General features: G+C 22.6%; 4 protein-coding genes across 4 annotated transcripts; 2 read left to right on the top strand and 2 right to left on the bottom strand.

Annotated features, from left to right (window-relative positions):
• Positions 1 to 8745: 8745 nt before the first annotated feature.
• Positions 8746 to 9405, top strand: HO133_009005 (uncharacterized protein; the record flags this gene model as incomplete). The annotated part of the gene is made up of 1 exon (XM_037299866.1): positions 8746 to 9405. The coding sequence occupies one exon, from the start codon at positions 8746 to 8748 to the stop codon at positions 9403 to 9405; it is 660 nt and encodes a 219-aa protein (XP_037154692.1).
• Positions 9406 to 18963: 9558 nt separating this feature from the next.
• HO133_009004 (uncharacterized protein) lies at positions 18964 to 19384 on the bottom strand (the record flags this gene model as incomplete). The annotated part of the gene is made up of 3 exons (XM_037299865.1): positions 18964 to 19193; positions 19249 to 19267; positions 19322 to 19384. 3 exons carry the CDS (start codon positions 19382 to 19384, stop codon positions 18964 to 18966), a joined length of 312 nt encoding a protein of 103 aa, XP_037154691.1.
• A 522-nt stretch (positions 19385 to 19906) lies between these two features.
• Positions 19907 to 20869, top strand: HO133_009003 (uncharacterized protein; the record flags this gene model as incomplete). The annotated part of the gene is given in 3 exon segments (XM_037299864.1): positions 19907 to 20056; positions 20124 to 20434; positions 20449 to 20869. The coding sequence occupies 3 exon segments, from the start codon at positions 19907 to 19909 to the stop codon at positions 20867 to 20869; spliced, it is 882 nt and encodes a 293-aa protein (XP_037154690.1).
• Positions 20870 to 21457: 588 nt separating this feature from the next.
• HO133_009002 (uncharacterized protein) lies at positions 21458 to 22687 on the bottom strand (the record flags this gene model as incomplete). The annotated part of the gene is made up of 4 exons (XM_037299863.1): positions 21458 to 21916; positions 22021 to 22430; positions 22512 to 22524; positions 22568 to 22687. The coding sequence occupies 4 exons, from the start codon at positions 22685 to 22687 to the stop codon at positions 21458 to 21460; spliced, it is 1002 nt and encodes a 333-aa protein (XP_037154689.1).
• Between the last annotated feature and the right edge of the window lie 760 nt (positions 22688 to 23447).

The raw sequence follows: 23447 nt of genomic DNA, 5'->3' as shown, positions 1-23447 counted from the left end.
TTAAATTAAATTAAAATAAATAAAAAAAAATTAATTTATAATAAAATACTAAGAAAGAAAAAAAGAGAGAATTTTTATTTATAGTTTTAATATTTTAAAATTTATCTAATATTATATTAGCGAAATCTATTAAATTTAATTTATTAAAATATATTATATAATATAATAATTATATTTTTAATTATTATTATAATTATATTAGTTAATTTTAAAGAAATTAATCTTTTAATAATTATATTAATTCTTTTGAAATTTATTAATCTATTTCTTAGATTATTATATTACATAGATTTATTTAAAATAATAATTTATTAATATATTAATTAATCCTTATTCTTTATAAATAAAAACGAAAATTCTCTATATATTATTTTATTTAATTAATTTTATATTTTAATTTTAAAATTAGATATCTTTATTATCTAGCTCTTTTTATTTATTATATTTTTTAAATCTTATCTTTTCTATTTTATTATTTTAGCTTTAAAATTAAATATTTTTATTATCTAATTTTTCTTATTTATTATATTTTTCAAATTCTTTTTATTTTATCTTATCGCTTTTATCGTTTAAAGCGTTATTAATATTATTTTAAAAAAAATAAAGTTATTAAAATAGAAGACTTTAGTATTAAAATAAGAAATTTTAAATTTAATAAGAAATAATAAATATAGAGCTAAAGAAGATTTAATAAAGAATCTTAAAATTAAATAAATTTAGTAAAAGATTTTAAGATTAAAGAAAATATATTATTATTATAAAATCTAATAATATAAATAAAATTTAAATAAAATAATTAGTTAAAAAATTAAAGTAATTAATTTAAATACTAATATTTAGATAAAGTAATTTATAATTTTTATAAAAATAAATAAAAGAATAAGTATAAAAATAAATAAAAAAGAAAATTATTATATAAAGATTATTTAATTAATAATTATTATAATTATTAGATTATATTAAATTAAATAAATTTTCTAAATTATTTATATTCTAAATTACTCTTTATAATATAAATTATTTTACTTTCTATTATATTCTACTTTATAATTTATTTTTACTATATTATTTATTTTTATATTATTAAAATAACGATCTTCGCTATCTCTAAAATTAAAATATTTAAAAATTAATCTTTTTTTTAAAATAATTAAACTATATTTAATTTTATAAGACTCTTTAATATAGATAAATTTATTTATACTTTTATAAATATAATTAATTTCGAGATATAGAGTAAAGATAAAATTTATTATATATTTAAAATTTTAAATAAAAAAGTATTTTTTAAATAGTAAAGAAAAATTAAGTAATATATAGATTATCTAAATAAAGATAATTTAAAAAAAAAATATAAAAAATTCTTAAATTTATAATTATATAGAACTATTATATTAAGATTATTATAAAGATAAAAGAAGAGCTAAAAGTAATATACTAGAAATATTATTATTTAATTTAATATTTATTAATAAATAATAGAATAATAAATTATTTAAATTATTTATAAATAAAGTAATATTTAAAATTAATAATAATAATAAAATTAGAAGTTTTAAAAAAATAAAAAAGCTATTAATAAAGTATAAATAATAATATTTAAAAAGATAATTAGAATTATATTAATTAAATATAAAATAAATATTTAATTTTAAAAGTTAATAATAGTATATAATTTTAATATATTAAGATAATTAAGATAATTAATTTATTTAAACTATTATATTTTTATAACTTCTATTTTATTATATTAATAATATTAAATTATAAAGATTATATTTTTATCTTAATTCTATTATATAATTATTAAATTTTAATATAATAAAAATTAAAATTCTAACTTAATATTAAGAGATTTATTTTAAATTTTTAAATATCTTTTTATAAGATAATATTAAAATTTCTTTATTTTATAATAATTAATCTTTTAAAAATAAATAAAGCTATCTCGCTATTAACGCGTATTTTATTAATTTTAAATAAAATCTCTATTTAATTCTTTTAATCTTTTAATATATTTCGAATTTTTATATTAATAAAAAATTTATTACTATTATATAAAAGAAGCTCGAATTTTATAAAATTAAATATTTAATCTTAATAATTATTATTAATAGTATTTTTAATAATAAAATTATAAATATAAATATAAAGAAATATTTAAATAAAATATTTAAGAATATTATTTTATAAATTAATATTTAGTATAATATTAATATAGCAAAGTTTAATTATCTTTTATATCTAATCTATATTATTTAATTAATAATTAAAAATTTATTTAATAAAATTTAAATTATTTTAATAAATAAGAAATTTTAAAATATATAAAATAAAAAGATAAATTTTAATAAAGTTTAAAAAAAGATAAATCTAGACGTTTTATTAATATTAGTAAAAATAAAATTTTTAATTATCTTTATAATTAATTCTAATTACTAATTAAATATTATATTATAAATTTAAAAAACTACTATTTTTATTAATTTTAATTTATATTAAAAAGAGATTTTTAATAATATTTAGAAGAAAAGAGTTAAGTAAAAAAAGATTAAGTTAATTTATTAACTTTATAGCGCTTTCGAAAAAAAAAATTTAATATTTTTAAAATATTTAAAGTTTTTTAGAATATAAAAATAAGATAAGACTTTATATTATATATATTTATATAATATTATTAATTAAAATTAAATTTAAAAAGTTTTTTATAAATTTAAATATTTTATTTTTAATTTAATAATTTAGAATAATTATAAATTAAATATCTAATTAATATTATTAAATTATTTTATATCTTTATATAATTAATTAATATAATAAAAAAATTAATTATATATTAAATTTTTAAAATCTATAATAAACTTTTTAATTATTTAAAAGATATTAAAAATTAATTTAAAAAGAAATATATATTATAAAAAGTTATAATGTATAAATCTCTAAATATAATATAGAATAAGCTTTTTAAATATTATAAACGAATTTAATTTTTTATTAAATATTTCTATAATAAAGTTATATTATTAAATTTTAAAATAAAAAATAAAATCTTTTATTTTTAATAAGAGATAATGAATTAAGATAAATTTTATTAAGATACTTTTAGAGAGAATTTCGATAGATATAATAAAGATTTTATTTAAATAATATTTTAGTTTATTAATTTTATAGAATAGTAATATAATTATTTTTAAAATTTAGATATTTATTTAAATATATTTTATAATAATAATAATTTAATATTATTTTTTAAGAAATTTAATTAATATAAATTAAAAGATTAAATATTATTTTAAATATTATTTTAAATATTAATCTTTAAATTAATAGTAAATAATATTTTATTTTATTAAAAAGAATTTAATAAATACTTTTTAATATTAAATTATATAATTTATATAATTTTAATATTATTAATTATTAAAGTAGATAATAAAAATATATTTAATATTATTAATAATATTTATTAAAATAATTAATATTTTAATTTTAAAACGTTTTTTATTATAATAATAATTAATCGCTATTTCTTTAAAAAGAATTTTAAAATATATTATTTTATAAATTTTATTAAAAATTATAATTTTATTAAAAAAGAGTTTAATATAAAAATTAAGAGATAAAAAGAAAAAATAAATAATTTATTTAAATATTAATATATTAGTAATAATAAGAAAAATAAGAATAATATAATAGAATAAAGAATAAAAGATAATATATTATTAATATACTTTTTATTAATAAGATTAAAATTAAAAGTTAATAAATTTTTAATATAAACGCTATAAATAAAAAAATTATAAAAAGAATTATATATATTAAGATTTTTAATTATTAATAATTAAATAATAATAAAAAAAAAAGATAAAATATTAAGAATTATTAAAAAAATAAGATTAAGAATTTAAATTTAAATAATAGATAAGAATATAATTAAATAGATTAAGAGAGTAAAATAGAATAATAATATAAAAAATAAATCTTTAGAATAGCGATGTTTAAAAATTAATAATAAAGATTCTTTTTATAAATATATTTATTTAAATTTAATAAGTAATATAAATATAGTTTATTTATATTTAATAGCGATTATAATAATTATAAAAAATATAAAAAAAAAAAATTATAATTAATCTTATATAATCTCTAAAAATTATTTTATTGTTATAAATATTCTAGAATAAATCTATATTAATATTAATAAAAGAAATATAATTAAAATCTTTTATTTATTATAGATATATATTAAATAAATTTTTTATAATAAATTTTTATATAAAAATTACTTTTTAATATTAAGTTATAATTATAAAGTTAATAATATAATAAAATATATTTTAAAATCTTACTTTAGATTAAGACGAGGTTGAGATTTTAAGAAAACTCGAAACCTCGACCTGAAACCTTACCCTGACCTCGACCCCCATCGAAACTCTATCGAGATCTCTCGCTCTATTATATAGTATATATATTACTATATAATCTAATAATAAAATATCTATATCTCTAATTATAATTATAGCTATTAGACTATTTATCTTTTTATAATATATATATTATTTTAAATTATTTTAATTAAAATAATTACTAGTCGAAAAGATATAATATATCTTATAAAATATTCTATATTAAGTAATATTATATTATATTCGAGTATAGTATAAGTAGAGTTAAATATTATATTATTTTTCTAATATAAATTCGAGATCTTAACGGGATATATTACGATATAATATATTTATAATATTATATTATAAAATAGTATATATATAAAATATCTCGATTAGAATTTCTATATTTAGAAGTATAAGTAGCTATTCTAGTTATTATTCTTATTAACGACTACTCTCATTCGATAAATCCGATATAATAACTGCTATTACTATGGCTGTTACTATTATAGCTATTACTATTATAACTATTACTATTATAACTATTACTATTATAACTATTACTATTATAACTACTATCGAAATATAACCCCCGCGTATCTCAGCCATCGTATTCTTCAGCTATTTGATTTTGTACTATATTTAGAATCTGGCCTCGAAGAGGTTTTAAAGAATTAATTCGTTCGTTCTATATATTACATATCTGATATTTTAATAGCTACTACTATTATAGCTATTATTATTTATTATTTAAATAGTCTACTATTATATAATAGCTATAATAGTAATAGTTATAATAGTAATAGTTATAATAGTAATAGTTATAATAGTAATAGTTATAATAGTAATAGCTATAGTAGTAATAGTTATAATAGTAGTAGTTATAATAGTAATAGTTATTATATCGAATTTATCGAATAAGAGTAGTCGTTAATTAGAATAATAACTAGAATAGCTACTTATACTTCTAAATATAGAAATCTTAATCGAAATATTTTATATATATACTATATTATAATATAATATTATAGATATATTATATTATAATATATTTCGTTAAGATCTTATATTATATTAGATATAAGATTATATAAATATTAATATTTTATATTATATTAGAGTATAATATAATAAATTAATATCTTATATTATATTATATCTTTTCGACTAGTAAAAATAATATAGATTAAAATAATTAAATAGAATATACTTTTTTTAATTATTTAATTATTTCTTAGCTATAGTTAAGTTAAAGAGATTATTTTTATTAATAATTATTAGATTTAAATTATATATATTATAAATAGAGATTAATCTTAATTAATTCTTATTATTATTCTTTTTTAATTATATTTTTAATATATATATATTTTCTAATAAATATTCGATTTTCTATTAGTTTTAATTAAGCTTCTTATTAATATAAAAATAAGTTTTTATATTCTTTTTAAGTTAATATACTAGATAAAAAGCGCTAATATTAGAGTTATATAAAGATTTATTATATTTTATAGAATATCATTTCTAGATAGCTAAAATATTAATTTTTTAAATTATTTAATTTATAAATAAAGCTATTATTAGTTTTAATTCTTTTCTAATATTATATTATAAAAAATTTATTCGCTAATATTCTAATATAAGATTTTTAATTATAAAATTTATATTATATTCTTTTTTTTAATTAAGATTTTAATTAAATTTTTAATTTTTAAATTTATAATCTATTTAATCGCTATAATTATTACTATCTTTATTATTAAAACTTTAATACTCTTAATAAACTTTATATTTATAAAAGTCTTTTAATTTCTTTCTTAATAGAAAATTATAAATAATTTTAATTTTTTTATTCTTATTCTTAATTATAACGCCTTATTTATTATAGTATTAAAATTCTTATATAGATTAATTATATCGATTATTATCTTTCACTTCTTTTTAAATATTATTAATATAAATTTTATCTTAATTTTAATAGAATTTATTAATAATATTTTTAAGTATTTATAAAGTAAGACTTTATTAATTATTCTTTATATAATTCTTTATCTATCTTTAATCTTTAATAAATAGCTCTTATTTAAGATTATATATTCTTTTTTTCTATATAAAATATAAATTTTTAAGATTATAAATATTAGCTTTTTATAATTATAAATATTATATATTTAATTATATCTTATATATTAAATCTTATTATTATATATTATAAATATATATTTTACTTTTAATATTTAAAATATTAAAATAATAAAGCTATCTAATTATATCTCTTAACTCTCTTTATTTTATTATTCTTTATTATATTATTTATTATTAATCTATTTATTATTTTTAAATTAGCGATATTAATAACTAGCGAGAGATAGCGCTTTTATTTTTTCTCTATTATCGTTATTATTTAAAGACTTTTTATCTAATATATTTTAATAATTATTAATCTTAGATAAAGATTTCTATTATTATCTTCGATTTTCTTTTTAATCGCTATCTAATTCTTCATATTAAATATCGCGATATATATTTTATATATTATTTTTAAAAACGATTTTCTAATAATCTTAATTAATTAATATATCTTTTTTATTTATATAATATTATATTTTAATATCTCTTTAGTCTTCTCTATCGTTACTTTTATTATTAAATTCTTACTCTTTATTCTATTTATAGTTATAAATTATCTTATATATATATATTATTTTTAAATACTATTAATAAGCTTTTATTAGTTATTCTTTACGTAAACTCTCTCTTTTTCTTACTTCTTAATCTTATTATTAACTATCTTATTCTTTTTAGATTTTCTATTATAATTATATTAGATATTAATTAAATTACTATTAGATTTTTTATTAGATTTTTAAATATTTAATTAAATAAATTATTTCTACTTTAACTATTTATAAAGAAAATCTTTCTTATTAATATACTCTTTTAATTATTTATTAATATCTATAAATTTTCTAATCTACTTCTTTCTTAATAATCTCTTTAACGATATTTTCTTTTTTATATAAACGCTATTATCTAATCTATATTATCTTTAAAAATCTTTTTTAATAAATATATTTAAATTTTTAAATAATATATTTCTAATAATTTTTAGAGATATAATTATTATCTTAATTTAGATTAATATATTTTTCTTTATATTTTTAATATTAAGATTTTTCTATAGTATACTTAACTATAATATTATCTATTTTATTATATTTCTTCTCTTTAAAAAAAAATCTTCTCTTTCTTCTATACTTTATCTTTATCTTTATTTCTTTTATATTTCTCTATTATAATATTAACTATATCTTACTTACATTTTTTAAACGCTTTGTCTTCTATTATCTATTATAATAAGTATACTTTAAATATCTTTATTATTAAAAGTTATATATAAGGGTTTATAATAGTAGTTATATTAATAATAATACGCTATATTTTATTTCTAGCTTTAATATATATTATTATTTTATAGTAATAGATATAATAAGATCGATAGACTTATTAAAAAAATTAATTTAGATATAGATTTTTAGTTAAATAATACTCGATAATTAATAAGTATATATAAGAGTCGACTTAAAGCGTTATATTATTAGATATTAATATAGACTTTATATAAACGTCTAATAACGTCTAGATATTCTATAAAGTAAGACTAGATATTACTATTATTTATTAAAGAATAATATAATATAACTTATATATATATATAGTATAAAAGATATTAATTATCTATATACTTATAGAGTAGATATATATAAAGAGAGACGCGTTAAGACTTAATTAGAAAGGTATATTAAGTATAAAGAATTAATCTATAATAATTATTTATAAAAAATAGAGAAATACTATATTCTTATAGTAAGAAGTATATATATATGATTTTTTAAACGTTAAAAAGAAATAGAGATATCGGGCTAATTAGTAGTATATATTTCATAAGTTCTTCTATCGTAATAAAAGCTTTTCGAATAATAAATAGATATTAAAGTAAGATATTTGTCATGAGATGCCTCAGGGATACTCATAGGGCCACTAGCGTAGGCTTGGCACCGCACATATCTACTCTGCAGGCACATAGAATAATCAACATCTTTTTACAACCACACACATATATGAGTCAAACCATAATGATTCCTTAACAATTGGTAGCAACACCTTAAGATCTAATTCCACTTGATCCTACGATGTAGTAGACGTCTTCACGTCTACACCATACGTTTACGCAAAGCCCACATCAACACCTAATAGTGTGACGCTCCAAGCCGGACCTCCAACACACTCGCAGTCATCGAGTACCTTTTGACACCGTCCCATCGATCCTTTCACTAGGCCGGTCGATATCAGAATGCCATACGAATTCCTGCAGACCCTACATGAGCAGTACCGCACCGAGTACTACGGCCCCTGGCATACAAGAGAATGCTACCCATGGGAGTACGACGTCAAGGCCCAAGAGTGTATCCAATTGGCTAGCAAATCAGACCCTCAATTCTTCCTACAGCAAGCCAAAATCCTTCAAGACCGAGCGGCCTACATACGTCAAGAATGGGCTAGACAAGAGGCCTTACAAGCCACTCAGTCAGTCACTCAGCCAGCCACTCAGTCAGCCACTCAGCCAGCTACTCAGCAAGTCACTCAGCCACCTCACCAATCCACTCAGTCAGCCACTCAGTCAGCCACTCAGCTAGCCACTCAGTCTGATATTCTACAAGAGGAGGAACTACAACAGGCAAATGCGGAGAACACTGCGGAGAAAGCAAGCGGCAACAAGGCCCCCAGCACCAAGAGCACGGCCCACCTCTCCAAGATCCCACGTCATATGCTCTCCACGGTTCCACGTCAGATCGCCACTCAGCAAGCGGAGAACGACACTACAATTTGGCCTGCTATCTCTGCGTGCCTCGACAATATCACATTGTGGTACATCACTGCAATGACTACACAAGAGGAGGATCTACTGCGTCGATCACAGCCAATTGGGCCACTGCAGGAGGAAGATCAATGAGGAAGATCGGACGATGCATATTTGGACGAATTGAAACCGTCCGATGTCTTGCTCTGACAGTCATTTCATTGTTCGGGAGGTTTCACTACGGCAGGAGAACTCGTGGGATGCACACCACTAATTAGCCCGGTGTCTCCACTCCTTTCCGGTTTTCGAAAAGCACACATGCATGCATGCATACTTCTTGCCATGAGGACATGGCATTTCTCTGTTTTTTGTGGGCAATTGTTATGAGATGCCTTGGGGACACTCATAGGGCCACTAGCGTAGGCTTGGCACCGCACATATCTGCCCTGCAGGCACATAGAATAATCAACATCTTTTACAACCACACACATATATGAGTCAAACCATAATGATTCCTTAACAATATTAGACGACTTTAATTCGTTTAAATATATATTATTTAATCTTTCTTCTATAGAGATTTAATTAACTATACTAATTTAGCTAAAATCGTTATAATAGATTCTTCTCTTACATATTTATTATAGTAATATTCTATATTAATTAATTAATTAATTAATTACTTATATACGCTTCTACTCGAATTATAAAGAGTAATTACGAGCTACTATATAGGTGATATATATATTTATAAGAGAAATCTTATTTAATCTCTTTAGACTAGAATAATAACTCTTACTTCTCTTTCTTTCGCTATCTTTACGATATATTTTAATTCTTCTATTATATTCGTATCTTAAACTTTTTAATTTCTATATAGAAATAAGAGACTAAATTATAATATCGTTCTTCGCTTATTAATTAATAATTTAACGTAGAATTATAGAAAGCTAAGCTATATTCTTAATATTAATAATCTTATTATCGCTTACTTTCTTTATAATACTCTTCGTAATATTCTCTATATTTATCGATTATAATTTCTTCTTTTATTTAATTAAATACTTTAATAGAGTACTTAATTAAATAGATTAATAAATTAATTAAGTAATTAATTAAATAAATAATTAAATAAATAATTAAGTAGATTAATAAGCTAACTAAGTAGCTAGCTAAGTAATTAATTAAGTAATTAATTAAATAGTTATTTAAGAAGTTATTTACGAAGTAAATGTGAGGTAGTAAGGTCTCTTTTAATGGAACTGCGTAGCAGCTATGTAATCACGAGGTTGATAGAATAGATAGGTTAGTTGCTAGATGAACTGATAACTAAAGAAAGAAGAAGGGGAAAGGGGACTCGCAAGTATTTAAGACTTTATCAAGCATGTTGGATGCTCGCCCTAGCTGCGGTGCCCCCTCGGGGGTCACCCCTGCGTGGCTGACCCGTCGCCCCCCTATCACCAGACTACCGTCTTCGCTGCGGCCCGCTCTGGCGGAGGTATTCGTTTTACCTTATAGATATGAAACGGTATAAGATATCTTGACTAGTATATGCTAGGTTATATAGCTAATATAAATAACTACTTATCACGCCGTCGAACTTCGATATAACGCTATTATCTTCGCTTCCCCTTTAATTACTTCTTTCGCTATCTCTTATATTAAGCCTTTTTACTATCTAATAAATTTTTTAAATAAAAAATTATTTTTTAATATAAGAGAATAGATAAATTAATATTAGATAGTTATAATTATATATATAATTTTAATAACTACTTTACTTATAATATATAATATTTTAACGACTTAAAATAAATTTATAAATCTTTTAATTATATTTATTAAGTCTTTTATTTATAATTTTATTTATTTACTTAAATTCTCTACTACTACTATTTTCTTAATTTATCTTATTTTTTAATTTCTCTTAATAATTATATCTTAATTTAATTTTATTTTAAATACTAATTTATATAATTTCTTTATTTATTTAAAGTTCTTAATTATATTTTTAATATTAATAAAATACTTTATTAATTCTTATAAAAATTTATAAAATAAAAAGTCTTTTTAATTAATAAGATACTTAATCTTACTCTTATAAACTCTTTTATCTAATATCTTATTAATCTCTTACTCTTTTTCTTTATTAATTAAAACTATTTATAATTTTAAATTATTTTTATATAAATATTATAACTTTAATAATAATATATAAAATATAAAATAAATTTTTTTATATCTAGTAGAGAGATTTAGTTTATAAATCTATATATTTATTTTTTCTAATACTTTAAAAAATCTAAATTATTTATAATTAAGTTTCTTTTTTAATTATAAAATATATATATTTAAACTTTATAATAATACTTTATTTTTTTAAAAATTATAATTTTATAATTATTATTATAATATTTTACTTATTACTTTAACGCTAGCTTTTATAATTCTTTTAAATATAATCTTATCTCTTATAATTATTCTACTCGCTCTATAATAAATAATACTTTCTCTTTTAAGATTTTACTTTTAAGAATATTTTTTAAATCTATTATATATCTTATTAATAGCTCTTATAAAATCTTATTAATACTTATATATATATTATTATTATATATAAATATAATTATTAATAAAATTTTAAATTAATTATTTTATTTATAATTATAATATATTTATAAATAATATTTAAGAATTTAATTTTATCTCTTAATCTAATTATTAATCTAAAAATAAAATATAATATTAAATTTATATTTCGCACTTAAATATTAATATAGTATTATTTAAAACTTACTTATAAATAGAGAGTTTTAATTTGAAATAAAGTTATATATTATATTATATAATAATATAAACTCTTATTATAAAATATTAATAAGATTATTAATCTTTAAATTCTTTATAATTATAATATATATTATATATTTAATTAACTTATCTATTAAAATTAAAATAATATTATAAATTTTATTAATATATAAATTTCTTATAGATAATAAGTTTATAATAAAATCTATTATTATAATTAGTGGCCGAAAAGATATGAAATTTTTTAAACTTAGAATTTTTTAACTTTTACTTCTTTTCTTTAAGAATTTATATCTTTATAATCTATTTATAAAATCTTATAATTCTTAAAGTCCTATAGCGAGACTAGTCTATTCTATACGAAACGATTTTAAAATACGATAATTTATATATTAAAATATCGAGTAGGATTAGAAATATCCTATACCTTTTGAAATGATATCTCGAAAATTATTTAAATTTCATATTAAATATTATACCTTTTCGGCTAGTAATTATAATAGAAAATAAATTTATATTATCTAGTAAGATTAACGCTAGCTCGCTATATAACTTATAATAATAAAATTATATTTTTTAATAATCGAGATAAGTATAAATATACTCTACTATATCGCTTATTATATCTATTTAATAATACTTAAATCTAATATTCTCTTTAATATACTTATAAATAAAGTATTTAATATTAAAATTATTATAATTTATATAAAAAATCTCTTTCTTTATAATAAAATTATTAGATATATAAATTATAAAATTATAATATAATAATTTATTCTTATTAACTCTTTATTTTAAAAGCTTATTTTATTTAATAACGTATTTTTAATATTACTTCTTATTTATAATAAAAGCGTTCTTACGTTATAATTTAAATAGTTATATTATTATTAATTCTTATAACTTTAAATAAAATCTCTTTAACTTTAAAATCTAATAAATTAAAAATTAAAATAATATCGTAATATTTAAAATATATATTTATCTATTAAGTACTCTCTTATTTAAATTAATAATTTAAATATCTATAATAATAATACTATTTAATTATTTTATTAATACTATAAATTTAATTATAATAAATATACTATTATATTTTTATAGATTAAATTTAATATTTCTAATTACGAAGCTTATTTTATAAGATAAAGAGAAAATTATTATTATTATTCTCGCTATTATTTAATTTAATAATATTAGATCTTCTTAATAATATATTTATAGAGTTAAATTTTCTCTTATAATATTTAATTATAAAATTAAACGTAGTTAATTTCTTAATCTAGCGAATCTACTTTATATTAAATTCTTTTATTATTATAAAATAATATAAATTATTATAATCTAAATTTATATAAATAGAATACTTATTATTTTATAAGTAACGAGTAAAGGTCTATAAATTAAATTTATAATTTTTTTTTTAATTAGAGCTATCGAGTAAATTTAATAAGCGATCTTTAATAAGCGATATTTAAGTACCTTACTTTTTAATAATTATAAGATTAAATTTAAAGATTCTTTATTTATTTAAAAGCCTACATTTTATTCTATAATTTAAAAAAGAAATAATAAAATTATAATAGAAAATAAAAAAGTTATTTCAAAATTAAATAATATATATCAATTTTTTAATTAGGGCTATTCCGCTGTCGAGCGAACTCTAATAAGCGATATTTAAATTCCTTGCACTTTAATAATTATAAGACTAAATTTAGAAATTTTTTTTTATCTAAAAGCCTATATTTCGTTCTATAATTTAAAAAAAAAATCTTAAAATTTTAATAGAAAATAAAAAAGTTATTTTATATATTAATAACGTATATCTAATTTTTAATAAGAAGACATAGAAGAGCGAGATTTTAATAATTACGAACGCTAATTTATTTATCTATATAACTTAGTCGGTCTAGTTAAAAAGTATATAAAACTCGAATTTATAATTAACTATATATATAAATTTAAGATTTTCTAATTTAACTCTATCTTATTCTTTTATATATATTAATAATTTTAATTTTTAAAATCTAATATAATTATATAGAGTTTTTTATTATATCTATTTTAATAAAACTTAATATCTTTAAATTTATAATTAAAAATTATAATAAGATATTATTATTTATCTTTACTTAATTAATTAAATATATTATCTATATCTATATTAAAAATATTAATTTTTATAATAAGTTATATTTTTTAACTATAATATTTTAATATAGATATAATAATAAATATTCGCTTAAGTATTTTAAAAGCTTTATATACTTTCTTATTAAATATAAGAAATTATCTAATTTTATCTTTTTTCGCTTTTTAAATTAAATTCGTTAAAAATATAGCTATCTATAAAAAACCTTATATAAATTATTAATAAAAATTTATAAATTTTAGAAGAATTAGAATATTCTTAATAGACTTCGATTTTAATTATTTAATAATAATTTTAATACGCGATAACTCTATTTAAATATTACGCTAATTTACTAAAAATTTTAAGAAAAAATCTTATTATAATTAAAAGTATATTTTAATAATTTTATATAAAGTTAATACTTTTAATAATATATATAATACTTTATATATATACTTTTAATATAACTCTTTTATTTTAAAATAAATTAATATATTATTTAAATATATTATATAGAAGATATCGATATATAATTTAAATATTTTATTTATATAAGTTTAAAAAATTACGAAGATATTTACGAGATTAAAAGATATTATTTAATACTTAATTAACTTAAACTAATTATAGCGAGTTTAAAAGATAATTTTTTACTTATCTTTCTTTTATACTCGTATTTTATAATATATATTATAAATATTAATCTTAATAAAATACTTTATATATATAAATCTCTCTAAAATTTCTAAAAATAGTAATAATAAGTAATTATTCTTAATAGTTATCTTATTAAATTCTTAATAATTAATATATAATTATAGCGAGCTATTTAATTTTTTAATAAATAGTATTAGCGAGTTAATTTAACTAGTTAAAAATCGAATTTATTTTCTTTTAAATATAATATTTAAATAATCTCTAATTATTATAAATTTATTATATAATATATTATAAATTAAATTATTTTTAAATAGCTTTTTAAATAATAAATTAATAAAATACTTAATTTAATTATATATATTAAGATTATTAAATATCTCTTCTAAAAAAACTTCTAATAGATTTTTAAATTATTTAGATATATTAAAGTCGTCTAATTATATAATATTATATTATATAACTTTATTATAATTATCTTTATTATTTTTAAATAGAATTTAATATAAAAATATAATAAACGCTTATTTTAGATTATATATAACTACTATATTAATTAATAATATAAATTACTTTATATTTATTATTATAATATCTACTTACTTTTTATTACTTATAAAAGAATTATAATAAATTTAAAACTACTCGTACTAATAAAGATTTAAATTAATATTATATATTTATAATATATATCTTTAAGATTTACTTTTACTTTCTTTCTTAATTATCTATAAAATTAAAAACTAGATTATACTTTTTATATAAAAATATTTAATAATTATTAATAATATATATTATTATTAATATATATTATTATTAATATATATTTAGATTTAGAAATCTATATTTTTTTAATAAAAGATTATAATATAAAGATTTTCTTATTATCGATATCTATTAGAATAATTATTTTATACTTCTTATTTAGCATAATAATTTTATCTCTTAATAATAAAAAGCGAGATTATTATTTAATTAATAACGTATTTAATACTATAATAATAAATATTAAACTTTATCTTTTCTCTTATTTAATTTATAATTATATACTTTATTACTTATAACGTAATTTAAATATTTAAATAAATTCTTATAATATTATATTTTAATAAGAGATATTTTAAACTTAATATAAGAGTTATTACTTTTAAATTTAATTTACTTAAACTTTTAATCTTATAACGCTAATAAAAATAAACTCTTTTTTAATCTTATTAATTCTTTATATACTATTCCTTAAGCTTTATATATTATTAATTACTATTTCTTTAATTACTTATTTTATTATTAAAGCGAGTCTTATCTAGAATAAAAAGCTCTTTTATTTTTTATAATCTTTACTTTATATTTTAATATTATTATAATAATATAATATAAATAATAAATTAAATAACCTTCTTTATAGCTTTTAAAAAAAATTTCTCTATTACTCTATCTTATAAAGCTTTTATATATTCTAAATTAATTATATAATAATCTCGCTATAATTAGAGTATAATAAAATAATTATTAAAGTTAACTATCGATTATACGTCTCTTATAATCGCTTTAATTAACTAATATCTTATATTATAAAATTTAATAATTAGATTATAAACTTAATTTAAATATTATTCTTTATATTTTATTTAAATAAATTCCTCGATATCGCGTAATATTATATCTCTAATATTTCTCTAGATTTACTTCTTAATATTTATTAAAAGAGTAAAAAATTAATAAATCTTTTTTTTATTTATATAAAAATTAATATAAAATATTAAGACGATAAAATTATTATAATTTTAAAAAAATATAATTATCGAGCTATAGTTATTAAGATACTACGTATTAGATATTTTAATAATACTTATTTTTTTATAATTTAAATTATAATAATAATTATCGCTATACTCGCGATAATAATTTTATATATTCTATATTTTAATTAATTTAAATTTTTTAATAACTAGCTACTTTTTAATATTAAACTTTAAAAATTAATAGCGTTAAACTTAAATTAAGTTTATAAAATAAAAATCTTTATCTATAAATAAAGGGTTATTAGATATAACGCTTTAGCGATTATTATTTCTATTAATAATATTATTAGAATTTTTATTAATATTAGAATTAATATTATAATTACTTAATTATATAATAAATATATTTTAATAAAAATTATTTATTAAATTAAAAACGTCGCTAGTAGATTATAGCGAGATATTTTTATTTCGTAAATTAATAGAATTAACTCGCGAGTTACTTATTATAACTAAATTAAATAATTTTATATAAATAAAATTATTAAAGTTATAAAATAATAAGATCTCTTTTAATAAAATTATATAGTAATTATATAATTATAAGATTTAAATATATAATTAATAGAATAAATATATTAATTATTAAATAAATTAATAATTAAAGAAAAAAGAAGAGAAAAGAAAACTCGTAAGTATTTAAAACTTTATTAAATATATTAAATACTCGTCTTAGCTATATAGTTTACAGCCTAATAAATAACGTAAGCGAGTCTATTAATTCGCTTCGAGTACTTTTACTCTTATAGTAGATAAAGAAGGCCTTAATCTAATTTTAGCTATTCTAATATTTATTCTTTCTTTTATAATAGTTATATTAATAATTATAATAGTAAATATATTAAGAATAATACGCTATATTATTACTTCTAATTTTAATATATATTATTACTTTATAATAATAAATATAATAAGATCGATAGATCTATTAAAAGAATTATTTTAAATATAAGTTTTTAGTTAAATAGTATTTAATAATTAATAAATATATATAAGAGTTAAATTAAAGCGTTATATTATTAGATATTAATATAGACTTTACTTAAACGTCTAATAACGCCTAGATATTCTATAAAGTAAAGCTAAATATTATTATTAATTATTAAGAAATAATATAGTATAACTTATATATATATATAATATAAAAGATATTAATTAACTATATATCTATAAAGTAGATATATATGAAGAAAGGCGCGCTAAGATTTAATTAGAAAGATATAGCGAGTATAAAGAATTAATTCGTAATAATTCTCGATTCGAATCTATTAATCTCTCTCGCTAAAAAATTCTAAAATTCTAGAATTATAACAATTGTAAAATTATAAAAACTATAAAAAGTATAAATTTAATAAAAATTCTATAAATTTAAATAATAAAAATAAAAATAAACTATTATAGATATTAAATTTAACTTCTTATTAATTAAATCTAAATTAATATAAAATTAATTAACTTTTTAAGAAACTTATTCTTAATATAACTTCTCTTTTTTCTATTCAAATTTTACTATTATTTTTATTAATTATAGAACTTATTTTATACTTTCTAATAATTTAAAATTTATAATATTCGATCTTATAGTTCTAAGTAAATCTTAAATTAAAGTATTTTCACGCTTCGAGAGTCGAATTCAATCTCGAAATTAGATTTAAAAATTAATTACTTATATAAATAAAAGTTTAAACTTAAACTTATAGAGAGATAGATAACTTTAATAAGTATTATTTATATAATTATTATATTAATAATAAACTCTTTATTTAAATTATTCTCTTTAAAAGCTATATTATTATTTTTTCTCTTATCTATATTTATATATAATTTTATTTTTACTTTAAAATATATATTTAGATATAAAAGTTTTTCTAGCGTTAAAGAGTTTTTTTTAAATTATTTTTAAATTTAGAAAGATTTTAGCTACTTTAATATTAAATATACTTAATTATATATCTATATATCTACTTGTGTATACGTTATTTCTGTATGGCCTCACTGTTTGCGAGCACTAAGGACGACCTATACCTGATCACTAGATATGAAGCGGAATTATATAGGCTATGAAGGTTCAGCTTCCTAGAACGATATCAATGCTTATTCAGCTCCAGGAATGTCTTACTGGTATTCCTGCCGCCTTGAAGATAGCGGAATTACCACCGCTTTCAAAGTCATTTAAAATCGACGTCGCGTGTTATCAGATTGTCTTCGCCCGTCTGAAATCCTTGTTGAAGGGGATCTTGCTCGATGTTCAATGTTGCGAACACCATATGGTCAACATGGTCCCTGAACTTTTCCTTGGCTTTCTCAAAGGAATCCGGTGGAGACGTCAGTGAAGGTGTACGTCTTGTACTTAGGCCGACCGGTCTCGTGCTCGCCATCCTGCAACAATGTTTCTAGAACAGACACTGTCGAGCTTCCCGTTCCCGCGCCAATCTCGAGAATTTTGAGTGAAGGATGCTTATGAGCAAGAGCATCGAGATACGGCTCTGTCATCTTCAGACATTCGTAAGAATCTTTTGTCTCTTTGTAGTATTCTGTCGCCAGCTCGCCAGCGAAAAGAAGATCAAGGGCGTCGACGTTAGGACATACCCGCTTGGGCGGAAGAATTCTAAAGCCGGTCAATTACTGTTGCTACGTAAGCTTTGTCCTACCTGAGACATACCCAGTCTGGTCTCCAGTGTATCAATTCGTCTCGAGTGAACCTTTCGCTTTGCTTCCTCTCCATGTGATGTATTGCTGAATGTGAGGCTTGGGCAGGTGATTTCCTTACAAATCAATTCGTCCAACGTGCTCGATAGGAACAAGAAGCAAATGAACTCCATGTCTATGATAAAGTTCTCCGGAGGAAGTCCAAATGGCATTGAGAACCTGCAGTATGCCACCTCTTGCTTGCTTAGAAGCTCATTGTTGGGGCGCCAAGCAGAATTGAAGCAAAGACGTTTCCAGAATTATTAGATGATGAAGATGATTCGTCTCCAACTACTGTGGCCTGGAGTCCTTTGATCGCCGCCCTAGTCGTGTGGGTGATGTCGTCCAATGCAAGAATTATACAATCTAAAGAGCACATATCCTTCAGAGATGCTCATGCTACAGTACAAATGTGGGTGTGATGTGCAAAGACTCCCAGTGCCAAGCAATATGCATCTGCAGTGTACCAATCATCGGGTTTCTGCATGTGTATTAGTCATCGGAATTATTGTTCTACCTTCGTGGTTGGTGGAAGGCTAGCATTCCCAGTGAAAGAGTGATGGCCCCTCCTGCGCACGTTGATGATTATTACGACATTCTCAACATATCGAATACTGCCGCTGCTGGAGAAGTGATCGCTAGTTATAGAAGACTAGTAAAGATCCGGCATCCTGACAAAAAGCGCGGCTCGACAGATGCGTTTCAGCAGGTAAGTCCCACCAACTTTCCAAATTACTTGCCACAATAAGAGCAGCGACTGACTCTTCTTCGAAAAGCTCGGGAAAGCTTATGAGATCCTCAAAGACCCTGTAGAACGACGTGCGTACGATTCGGTATGGCCAGGCATCAGAGATCGTCTAGGAACACAGCACCAATCGGATTTGCGCCAAGCTGAAGCTGCGGAGGCAGAAACGCGGAGGGAGGCTGAAGCAAGGGCGAAGAAACAAGAGGAAGCAAGAAAGAGGAGGGGAGCTGAAGCAAGGGCGAAAACAAAAGAGGAAGATGAAGCAAGAAGGAGCAGGGGAGCTGAAACGAGGGCGAAAGATCTGGAAAATGCAGGACGACAGAAGTCCTTCAATCTTGGCGAGTGAGCAAGGCGAGATACGACAAGGATATCTCCGACTTACATCAGCACACAACCACGCTTGAAAAAGACTTGAATCAACTCGAGGACCAGGATAATGAAGATCCCAGAATTGAGAAGGAGCAAAATAGCTATCGGACATACTTGAGCTCATATTTCTATCCCAAAGCGAAAGAAACCGAGGAGCAGAAGCAGGCGAGAGAGAATGAACGTATACAGAGGCGTACAAGTCGTCGCTTCAAAGAGATTTTGTTAACAACGACGAAGGGCAAGTTACAGAGACAGCGCGATGCACTGCAACGCGTCATCGATCAGATTGCCGCTGAGGAGGAGCCAGTAGAATATAGCAAGAAAAAAGAGGAGAGTGGAGGGAAGTGGAGGAGGAAGACAAGGACAGAAAGGCGGAGGATGAGAAGAAGAAGGCGGAAGAAAAGGTGAAGGCACAACAGCAAGAGGAAGTCAAGAGGAAGTCCGAGAAGCACGAGAAGGTTGGGAAGCAAATGAAAGGAGACGGGCCGACAGGGAAAGAACGATGAGAGAAGCTCCAGCGGAGCGAGAAGCGCAAGAGCGCGCACGGAGGGCACGGACCCTCAACGTGAGATTTGAAGCGGTGGCGCAAGCAGAACGAGAGATCGTCGGGCATGCTCTAAAGTCCAAAAAGACGCACAACGACTGGGTTGAACCGGCGTCAAGGAAATACTGCCGGCATGAGAATCTCTGGGAGATTGTCAGGGGCGAACAACCCTGTGACAAGTGTTTTGTTGTTCAAAGCCTCTCTCAAGAACACTCGACGTTTCAGTGTTCCAGCTGCAAGACGGTGGAGTGTTGGCGTTGTTTCAGGAGAGTCGATGAGTGAGCTGGAGAAGAGATCAAGAAACTACAGGGGTTGAGCTATGAGGTATGACGCATGTAGCATTTGCATGGATTGCGGAAGTATCTGGCTTTGCCGAGCAATGGGACATCCACCCGAAAAGATGTTGCTTTCCACCCTATATCGTGCCAGCCGGCCGAGCTCCTCGTATATTGCTAGTACCTGTGAGCAATCTCGGACCCTTCGTGTATCGCTCCACGAGAAGCCACCTCAAGTCGTTGGAGTACCGGGAGTCTTGTTTCCTCGAAGTGATTGTCCCACTCTGTCAGAACATGGAGAGTTGTCCTGCCCTCCGCACGCGATTTACAAGGGTCTGCACCTTTCGCCAGAAGAGATTCGACGACCTCACAGCTCAGTATCCTGGATTTGCTACTGACAAGGCAATGGAGCACCGTTGAACCATCAGCCATAACCGCATTGACATCAGCTCCGTCATCGGCAAGGCATCGGACTGCTTCTAGCGCACAAGCGTCCACAGCAACGTGCAAAGGTGTCAGCCCAGTATCAGTTCCCATATCATGTGCCTCATTGAGTGGAGCTATTTCCCTACTGAGTACAGGCTTGCTCGAATTGTTCTTGTCGAGAAGCCAATTACGGCTTTCGTATTGTTCCTCCTTGCAGCAGAATGCCACACAGTGGAGCCCTCGAAATCCCTTGCACCAATGTCAATACCTTGCTGTAAGAGCAACGTGAGGCACTGAGATGTTTCTCGTCTCACAAAGTAGTGTAGTGCTGTCTTTCCTTTCTTATCTCTAGCATTGCAATCGGCGCCGCGCTCTAGCAATTGCTGTACAATCTCGACATGACCTGCCTTTGCAGCGTAATGGAGAGAAGTCCGGCCTGTACTCTTGTCTACCGCGTCGATTTCGTGTATGTCGTCCTGTATTATGTTTCGGACGATGCTAAGATGTCCAAATTCGGCAGCGATCCGGAGAGAGCTGCATGAATCGGTAGCTATAGTCCGACTAGGCACTGACGCAAAATCGGGTCGTGCAAGCCCCTTTGGTGTTGCGGAATGATCGGCATCTGAGGCCAGTGCTTGTATCTCTTCAACGACTCCCTTATCGGCGCTGTCAACTTTCGCCCAATGACGCAGTAACGCAGCTGTTTGTTGAGCATTGTTTTGACCTTCTCAAAAGTAAGATAACATGAATGGATATGATGTATTTGGACTGTTGAGTCGAAGGTTTCCCCTTCAAGCTGGCACACCACTAGATGAAGGCTGTTGAGCATGCCATAAAGAAGACCGATTTCCGAGGACAAACCGGATTTCTCTTTGGGGCATCCTTGACAGCCTTGATATACTTGAATGTTCGACGAAAGGCTGTATCAGCGATTGTGATGAGACCAGCAACGCTGGCGGAGATGGAGAGCAGATCGGCCATTGCGTCTGGTGGAGTGGTCAAATCACAGCTTGGCGCTGTCGTTCGTTGGCTCAAGGTCTCTCAATAAATCGATATGCATACTTGTAGTTCTCTTCTTCTAGGCGCAGACGGTTATATCGAAATCCTCAGGCGATAAGATCACAACGAGGAACGAATTGGCCGACATTCAACTAGACATAGACGGTAGGAAAAATCCGAGTGTAAGACTGTGAGAGCACAAAGGATTTAACTGCGCCGGCTTTGAGGAAAGGAAAGAGTCGGCAAAGGCAGCGCACAAGGCGACACCGTTATACTCAAGGCTGCATATCGAGTCGTTGGAGGTTATAAAAGCCCCACGTTAACGAGCTGATCTACCAATCACGACGTGCATACGCGGGCTGAAGCTCAGCGATCCATAATTGTGCTATCGGAACACAGCCTATCAATCAACAACTCGGTCGGCGGAGTGAATATAGAACTCTGTCGAGGGAACCCAGATAGGTCCATCGAAACAATTACTGCGACCGGCAAAATTGAGTATGAATCGTCCACCATACTCAAGTTACGTGTCCTCCCTCTCCCTCTGATCTCCCGCCCTGCATCTGGGACCTCGACTTCGGTCGCTAAGCCTGCAACGCGACGCCGTATCGCCATCAAGGCTGGCGGAAGGTGGTGCGGGATGAGGCGACTACGGAGAGTCACCGAAAGTCCTGAGCGCCAAGACTCCTGCGTCAAGATCTTGGATGTGTAAGCCTCGCTTAAGATTAAGGGGTGGGTCTGG

The sequence above is a fragment of the Letharia lupina genome, assembly GCF_014066315.1.
Source record: "Letharia lupina isolate WasteWater1 chromosome Unknown contig_6, whole genome shotgun sequence".
NCBI lineage: Eukaryota > Fungi > Ascomycota > Lecanoromycetes > Lecanorales > Parmeliaceae > Letharia > Letharia lupina.
This window is presented reverse-complemented; position numbering and strand designations above follow the sequence as displayed.